Genomic DNA, 9591 nt, shown 5'->3' with positions numbered 1-9591 from the left:
GTGATGTAGGTGGGTAGAAGGTGATGGCCTTTGAGATAAGTGGTGATAGTACCTTGTGGTACAAAGGGAGAGTATCTGTTCCCGATATTGATGGTTTGAGAGAAAGGATCTTGGCTGAGGTTCATGAGTCACGCTATGTTGTTTACCCTGGTTCGACAAAAATGTATCATGATCTTAAGGAGATGTATTGGTGGAACAATATGAAGAGGGATGTGGCTAATTTTATGGCCAAGTGTATGGTGTTTTAACAAGTAAAAGTTGAGCACATGAGTCTCGGAGAATTATATTAAGAGATTGAGTTACCTGAATGAAAGTGGAAAGTAATCAATATGGATTTTGTTACCAGTCATCCTAGGTCTCAAAATCAATTTGACTCGATTTGGGTTATCGTGGATAGGATGACAAAGTTGGGTCACTTTTTGCCAGTGAGGACTAACTTCTCAGTGGAGGATTATGTAAGGTTGTATCTCTATAAGATTGTGAAGCTGCACAGAGTGCCTATTTCTATTATCTCTTATCGTGGAACACAGTTTACATCTCACTTTTGGCTGCCATTCCAGAAATTTTTGGGGACTAAGGTTATTCTTAGTACTACTTTTCACCCACAGTCGGATGGGCAAGAAAAAAGAACTATTCAGATATTAGAGGACATGCTCCGTGCTTGCGTGATGGACTATGATGGTAGTTGGGTTGAGCACTTTTCTCTTGTGGAGTTTGCTTATAACAATAGCTACCACTCTAGCATTAGGATAGCTCCGTTTGAGGCCTTGTATAGTATGAGGTGTAGGTCTTCTATTGGGTGGTTTGAGGTTGGTGAGGCAGAGATATTTGGCCTGGATTTAGTTCACCAAGTCATGTAAAAGGTGAAGGTGATTCGAGATAGGCTTAAGGCTTCCCAAAGTTTCCAAAAGTCCTATACGGATGTGAGGTGACGAGAGTTAGAGTTTGAGGTTGATAGATAGGGTGTTCCCAAAGGTGTCTCCTATGAAGGGAGTGATGCATTTTGGTAAAAAGGAGAAGCTCAGTCCCTAGTATGTGGGTCCTTACTTGGTCTTGAGAAGGGTGGGTACGGTTGCGTATGAGTTGGAGTTTCCTTCTAGTTTGAGTTTTATTCACCTGGTATTCCATGTTTCTATGTTAAGAAAGTGTATGGGTGATCCATCTCAAATCATACCTATCAAGGATATTGGTATTTTAGATTCTTTATCTTATGAGGAGGTATCGATTGAGATCTTGGACTGACAGGTTCGTCGATTGTGGACCAAGGATATAGCTTCAGTTAAGGTTCTATGGAGGAACCACAAGGTTGAAGAGGCTACTTGGGAGGTGGAAGAGGATAAGAAATCCAGGTATCCATTCTTGTTTTCTGCTTCGAAAATTCATGCGGAAGGTATGTGTTCTTCATCATGCTTTCATTTTCTAACTTAGTTAAAGGAAATATTGACTTCTTTGCATCTTTATTCTCTAACTTAGTTAAAGGACAGAGTTGAGGTGTGGTGTAATTGTGCTTGTACAAGATTTTTCCATCATTCGAGGATGAATAATCCAAGTGGGGGAGAATTGAAACTCCCTAGGTTTTGTTCCTTAGAAATTTCCTGGGTTTTGAACTTTCTGGACATCATACGACTTAAGGATACTTGTCGTATGATGTGGATATGGTTTAGGGGGCCTTCGTTGTACGTTCCTCAGTATGGTTAAAAGGTTAAATTTTTATTGTTAGTATTCTGAAATACTAAATTGATTGTAAAAGTTTGACAGAAAAATGACGAATGAAACTAAACAATAAATTGATTCGGTTGTAAATGGTGTTTTTCCAACGACAACCTATGTTGCATCATTAATTCGTTCAGATGTTGCTCTAGCAATGGTATCGTTTTAGAAAATTTTTCTAGTGTGGACTTCAAAAAATGGTAGGAAATGATGTTATTTTGGCTAACCAAACTTGAAATGCAAAAGTTTGAAAGTAGAGATCCTCATGTTCCTAAAAATGAATGTTTGAAAATCAATTATTTGGTTTGGAAGACCTTGTGATTCACCTCAAGATAGCAGAGGAAAATAAGTTGCAAGAGAAATCAACAATGATGGGTACAAATCTTATTAAAGATGATTCTATACATAATAAGAAAAGAAAGAAGTCTTTTGGACAAGAGAAAAAAAGTAGGATAAGAAAGGTTCAAAGGCAAGTGCTACAGTTGTAGTGAAGTTGGCCACAAAGCTCTAAATTGTCAAGTTCTAAAGAGGAACAAGAAGCGAAATCAAATAAATATGGTGGAAGAAACTGAAATGAATGAAAATTTATGCGCTATGATCACTGAATGTAATTTAGTTGGAAATCCAAATGAATGGTGGTTTTATTCAAGGGCCACTAGACATGTCTGTGCAGACAAAGAAGCTTTTTCTACTTATCATATTGTTGGTCCAAAAGAAGTGATCTTCTTAGGAAATACTGCAAGAGCCAAGGTTGAAGGAAGTGAGAAGATATTCCTAAAAATTACTTCCAGCAATGTTCTGACTCTATATAATATTTTCTATGTTCCTACTATTAGGAAGAACTTAGTGCCTACAACACTTCTCGTGAAATGGATTTAAATGTGTGATATGGATTTAAATGTGTGATAAGAAAGAATTAAATGTATGTATGACAGGTCTACCTCAATGAGGATCTTTTCAAATTTTATTTAATGGCCGTGGAAATGAATAAAGTTGAGGCTTCTTCTTAATTGCTTGAATCAAATAAACTATGGCATATGACGTCTAGCACATGTCAATTACAAAATCTTGAGAAAATTGATAAATTTGAAAGTTTTATCTAACTTTGAGTGCAGTAAATCAAAGTTTCAAACATGTGTTAAACTAAGTATGCCAAACATCCATATAAGTTTGGTGAAAGAAATTTAAATCCCTTAGACTTATTCACACAGATATTTATGATATGAAGTCAACACCATCTCGTGGTGGAAAAATTATTTTATAACTTTTATTGATGATTGCATTAAATATTGTTATGTTTATTTGCTAAATATTAAGGATGAAACAATAGAAGCATTTTGGAAATATAAAACTGAAGTTGAAAATTAAATGAATAAGAATATTAAAGTGATAAGAAGTGATAGGCTGGAGAGTATGAATCTCTTTTTGCAGAGATATCTTTAGAATATGAAATTGTCCATCAAACTACTACCCCATATTCACCTTAATCGAATGGAATTATGAAACCAAAAATTGCACGTTAAAGAAAACAACAAATATCTTACTTATAAGTTTAGGTTTATCGCAAAACATATGGAGGGAAACTATCCTTACAGCAAATCAAATACTCGATAAAGTGCCACATAGAAATACACAATTAATTTCATATGAGAAATAGAAAAGAAGAAAACCCAACTTGAAATATTTTAAAGTGGGGAGAAGGATGTCTAGCCAAAGTCTAAGTTCCTATACCCAAAAGGGTGAAAATAGGACCAAAGGCTGTGAATTGTGTTTTTATAATATATGCTACAAACAGTAAAGCATGTTGATATTTGGTTCATAAATCTAAATATTCAGATATCCATGATATATAGTAATTGAATCAAATAATGTTGAGTTTCGCATAAAAGTAGATATGAGTTGTCTAGTGAAGGGCCTAAACGACCTAGGGATGAACAAAGAGAGAATGTACTTGATGAAGAGAATCCAAATCATAGTAAAATTCAAGGGACATCAACTTCCTTTAGATTAGATTTTGTAACATTTATTCTAAAAAATGAGCCTTAAACATTCAAAGAAGTAATGTCTTCTATGGAATCATCTTTCTAGAAAGAGACTGTCAATAGTGAGATTAATTCAATCATAAGCAACCATACTAAGGAGTTGGTTGATATTCCTTCGGAAAATAAACCTTTAGATTCTAAATGGATCTTTAAAATGAGAATAAAAGCAGATAGAACTATTGAAAACTACAAGGAAATACTTGTCATTAAAGGCTTTAGACAAAAAGAAATCCTTGATTATTTCAACACATACTCACCAGTAATAAGAATAACATCCATTCGAATATTGATTCCCTTAGCTTTGATACATGTTCTTGAAATCCATCAAATGAATTTCAAATAAATTTTTTAAATGGAGAATTAGAGGAAAAAATTTACAAGGGGCAACCCGAGAGTTTTTTGGGTCCAGATACAGAAAAAAATTATGTAAACTTGTTAAGTCACTTTATGGACTAAAGTAAGCACAAAAAAGTGGCATGAAAAATTTGACATAAACGTATTGAAAATTAGATTTAAGATAAATGAATGTGATAAATGTATTTACATTAAAAACACTCCAAATAGAAAAGTCATTATTTGTTTGTATGTGGCTGACATGTTGATGATCAGAAGATACATTTCTGATATAAATACTACTAAACGAATATTAAGAATTCATAGAACTTCATAAGGATTGGCAGTGTCACAGTCTTATTACATTGAGTTCAAGTATTTGGATTTCAATATTGTCAAGACTCCATAAATGTAAGCTTTCACTTCAAAAACGAACGTGAAAGTGAATCACAATTGAAATGCGGAAGAGTATTAAAAATTTTAATGTATATCATGAATTGTACGTGACCAGATATATCATGTGCTATTAGTAAATTGAGTCAGTGCATGAGTAATCCTAATCAAACTTACTGAATGGTAATGAAAAGAGTTTTGGGATATCTAACACATACTCAAACTATGTTTGCATTATAACAAATATCCTGTTGAAATTGAAGTATATAGTGATGCAAATTGGATCATTTGTAAAATCCAAGAGTGGATATGTATTTCCTCTTGGTGGAGGAGCAGTGTCTTGAAAATTATCCAAATAAATATGTATTGCCTGCTCTACAATGAAAGCTACATTTATCGCATTAGATAAAGTTGGTGAAAAAGTTGAATGACTCCAAAAATTTGTAAAGATATTCCTTATTAGCACAAACCTTTGGCACCGGTATGCATACATTGTGATAGTCAAGCGACAATAGATAGGGTATGGAGCATGATGTATAATGATATATCTCGTCATCTAAGATAGAGACATAATACCATTAGAGAACTACTCTCTAGTGAAAGCATCATGATTGACTATGTGAAGTCAAAGAATAATGTGTTGGGTTCACTTATAAAAGACCTAACTAAAAGGGAATGTATTCACATCCTAGGACAAATCATCACGGCGGTAACTCTACCTAATGGAGTAGAGATTCCAACAGTCAGGTTCAAGGAGATAAAACAAAATTGTGACTGACGATTCAACATTGTCAATTAACTCAATTCATTCTTAAGATAAAGACAATGTTCAGGAAACAAGGATAAGGCTTATGGATTGAAACTTTTTAATGATTTCTAAGTTTGGCAGGTTTGACCAAATAGTTTGATCTATAGAATTAAATTTTTAAGAATCACCTATGTGAGGGTGAAGTGAAAGCCGCTTCAAGGAGAATGATAGTAAAGACCTATACTCTAAGCCCTCATGAAACCAGAAAGTGTTCATGGATGAAACGAATAAATCCGTTAGAATCATAAATGGTAAAAGACTGCATGTTGTGTTGTCTAGTGTACACCAAAGTTTGATGGTTTAGGATATCGCATCTACCGATTGATTGAGTGCATTCAATATAAGTTAACTACAAAAAATTCAAAGGAAAACCTACTTATTCAGATGCAACTATGCTTCGCTTGTAGATCACACACTTATCTATATATTTTTAATTTAAATAGTTATTATTCATTTATGTGGGGGGTTATTGGATTTTAAGCGATTAAAGTGAATGAAAAATATAGGAAGGAAAAATAGAGAAAAAGTAAAAATGTGTGTTCATTTTATAAAAAATGTGTTCTCCCACATTGGTGGGAGAAAGAAAAAATCTTGTGCTTAAATATAGAATCACTTCTTTAAGTCGTTAGTGAGGAAAGAAGAATACAAGCCTTGCATCATTGTCGTCGCTCGCTCAGCTCGGCTTCGACTTTGAATTTGAATTTGAATTTGTCAAATGATAGATCAAGAGATTATCATATTAGACCAAAATCATTTGCAACTTGAAAGTTAATGACTATTTAATCCAAAAAATCTGATATAAAAATTTTCTCTATTTGCGAACTCACACAAGCATGTGATGACGCATGTCATGACGTACCTCGAAGGGACGCGGTCTTTCGATGCACTATTTGAATAAAAAAGGTGAGATGCTGGCGCAAATGGGCATCTGCGAATGTAGATGTCACCACACATGCTAGTACAAGTCAACATAAACATATTATTTTTGGAGAAAGTCCAACCTGTGGCCGCCGATGGGGTTCGCGGATGGGCGTCATTTCAAAAATTGTGATTTTTCATGAACCATTGCTTTCTTTTTGAAGCATCGCCTTTTGACTATAAATAATAGTTGATTTTTTTTTCTCAAGTAAAGACACGAAAGTGTGAAGTAAAATAACACTTTTCTTTATGAAAATCAAGTGTGATTTACAAATCATTGAGTGAGTTCATAGTTTGGTAAATTTGAGGTACCACCATTAGCTGAAGTGAATCATTTTATCCTGGGAGGATATATTTCATTAACCTCGGGTACTTGAGGGAAATAATTTTCTTAGGACACATCGTGAATTCAGTGGACATGATTCTTTCTCTCTTCATCTTTTTTTTCATGGTTTTTCTATTTTTTCAGAAAATAGTTTGAACTTCTTTGTTGTTCTTGAACTTCTTGTTGAAGTTCGTGTTGTAAATACAGATTGTACTCAAAAAATAACAAATTTAATGTATGTAGATCTTGCATCTATCTTTGTGATATAGTTTATCAAAGAAGGCTAATATTTGTTTTGGCGTTGGGCAAAAAAAAAAAAAGCAAGCGGAGTTGTACTAGCTACGCTAATGGTGCAAGTCAATTTTGAAACATACATTGTGTTTACCCTTGAAATTGATACAGTTAAATTTGTATGGGTCAAAAACACATGTATTAGTTAAACTCCAATTTTAGGTTATTTACCAACGCTTTGATTATCAATTTAGTTTTGGTTATCAATTTAGTTAAATAAGCAATGAAAACGTAATAAGCAGTGAATAACAACAGAAAGTAAATAAACAAGTATAGATATAAGAAAAAGGGTCTTAATGCTGCCTTTCAAGATCTTAAATAGTGCCTCCACGAACAATATGAAAAAAAATAAACAAAGAAAGCTAATTCTTGATGAGCAAGTAAAAAGAGTGTATTACTTGGAAATCAGAATGAATTACAAGTGATAGGGATCGATTATTTACAGGTTAAAGCATATGGACCTTAGCTAATAAGAACACGCTATCTAGACCATATAATAATATGACTAATGGAATTACTCCAATAGTCGTTTTCATTATTGGGGGCAACTGGTATCCTTTGCAGGGGTCAGGCTAGTACATTGTGCATTGCTGAAACTGATACCTTTGTTCTCTTGTCCATTTCTTCTGTCATTTGGAGGAAAGATGAGGTTGTGGGGCAATTATTCCGTTTGAAATACCCCTCATAAGCATTATCTTCCCTCGACGGCATATTTGAGAGGTCATCTCTCGAATATCTGAAGACCCATAAGTCCTTAAAAGGACCCTTCTCTTTGTCACGTGTCCTTCGGGGGTACCTCCCAAATACATATTGAGCAGGAAATTTTTATCTCAATAAAATCATCAATGTAGGATAATGCCTTTACTATGTCACAGTATCGTGTGCTAAAAGCAAGTGTTTTAGTTTCACATATATATAAAGCAATGTATCAGTGTTGAAAAAGAGATACTTTTCACTTCGCTTGCCTAGTCGTCTTCCTGCCACGAACAAGTGTGTATGGGAGAAAATTAGTACAAGGACACATAGTCGGGTTCAAGTAAGCACTAAAGTGCATGGGCAACACGGTGAACACTATGATTGCAAACAGACGCACTCAGCGAAGCCATAACAAGGATGACCTGCGAAAGGAATAAGGAAGTTTTCACTTGTCACCCACTACCAGTGACTTGGCACAAAATGACATACAGGGGACAAGAATGCCAGGCCCCTTTGAGACGCGAACGAGCTCCTGCAGGACTAATCCGGGAGAATACTAAGCCAATTCACTAACGAATCAGGATAGGTAGGGTTCCCACATAGGTGATGATCCTTTAGGATAAATAGCAATCCCAGTTCATTTGTATAAGGATCTGCTCCCTCTTCCTCATACCCTGAATCAATCAAACAATAGTTACTTTGTCTCTAAGCTTTACTTCGTATTTCCTGCATAGTTCAATATATTTTGTCAGTTTGCTTAAGCATCATTGGTAGAATAATTCTCAGCAGTTGATAGCTCCCATGGACTACTTCGTCTCGTTCAAACTCGTTTCCTTTACTTGTCTATTATTATCTCATTGATATTGTTAGTTTCTCTAAATCGTTAAATACTCTAACCACTAACAAATCAAACCCTGAGCAAGATTGAATCATAGCGTGTGCTCTTGACTCACTTACTAATTTAACTATACCAAATCTACGGTAAACCAAAGTGCATTTGATAGCTGATATGATAGACGTAATTTTTGAGACAAAGTAATTTTCCGCACTAAATATTATTATTTGTTTGTTAGTCACAGTTTTTCTTTTTAAGCTTTTCATAAGATCTCCAACTTTTTTACTTCCTCGATGACTCGAAACCATTACCGTAAGATTAGAGCTGGAAGTAATTATCACCTGAGCTAACTCCTCTTGTATTATGATGAAATGACCTGTTGAAATTCAATTGGAAGTCATTTTCCCTCTTTTTGGTGGAAATTTTTTTTCTTGTAACCGAACACCAGGATCCGTCATACCCAAATTTCATCATGCAAGTTTTATGCCTTAAGCTATCTTAATACAGTGGGTAACAATATTTTGAAGTTTAATGGTCAATGTTCCCATAAAAAATAGAAATGTTTTGTAGGAGCTATTACTGCTTTATTAATGGAGGAGTATTATCCGCTCAAAATTGTAGAATATTAACTTGATTAAGTTTCTCTATGATAACAAACAAATTAGGGGTTAATTGAGGGAAAAATTTGAGTATGGGAATAAAGTTATAGTGATCCCTCTGTTAGCAATATTATAATACAGCATCCACACAAAAAGCAAAAGCAACATTAGAGTTCAGTTTCTTGCAAGTGATCGAGATTATTCAAAACTAGCAATCACATATTGAATGCTCTAGTCAAATGACTAAAGAACATATTCTGCTTTAATTTGAATAAGATTTTCCCTCACATTAGCAAGAAATATAAAAAGGGTCCCTGCCAAATAGTAAGCGAAAGGATTTCTTTCACAGATCCAAAGTTCTAAAATCAAAAAATTCTTTTGCTTGAGAATTATTGAGAAAATGGTGCCAACAACTCTTCTTCTTGGCATCAAACTAATGCACTGTCAGCAACTGCACCCATGAAGACTCAAGTCATTCATTTCCATTCCTCAGCAACATGGAAGCTCCATTTTGATTCTTTGAAAGAAACTAATAAATTGGTAATTATTTTAGAGGATTTTCTGCAAACTTTTCAAAGAAGATATTACTCCCTTCATTTCAATTAGAGGTGTCAAACGGGCCGGGCCGGGCCAACTCGGAA

At 34.4% G+C, this 9591-nt stretch overlaps 1 protein-coding gene across 1 annotated transcript in view; it reads left to right on the top strand.

Annotated features, from left to right (window-relative positions):
• The first annotated feature begins 2265 nt into the window (after positions 1–2265).
• The window catches only part of LOC107871789 (thioredoxin H2-like), a 17887-nt gene continuing 10561 nt past the window's right edge, over positions 2266–9591 (top strand). Inside the window, exons 1-2 of the mRNA XM_016718673.2 lie at positions 2266–2470; positions 9348–9490. Coding sequence (XP_016574159.1) covers positions 2266–2470; positions 9348–9490 — 348 coding nt within the window. The remainder of the gene's footprint in view (positions 2471–9347; positions 9491–9591) is intronic.

This window comes from Capsicum annuum, chromosome 5 (assembly GCF_002878395.1).
Source record: "Capsicum annuum cultivar UCD-10X-F1 chromosome 5, UCD10Xv1.1, whole genome shotgun sequence".
Lineage (NCBI taxonomy): Eukaryota > Viridiplantae > Streptophyta > Magnoliopsida > Solanales > Solanaceae > Capsicum > Capsicum annuum.
This window is presented reverse-complemented; position numbering and strand designations above follow the sequence as displayed.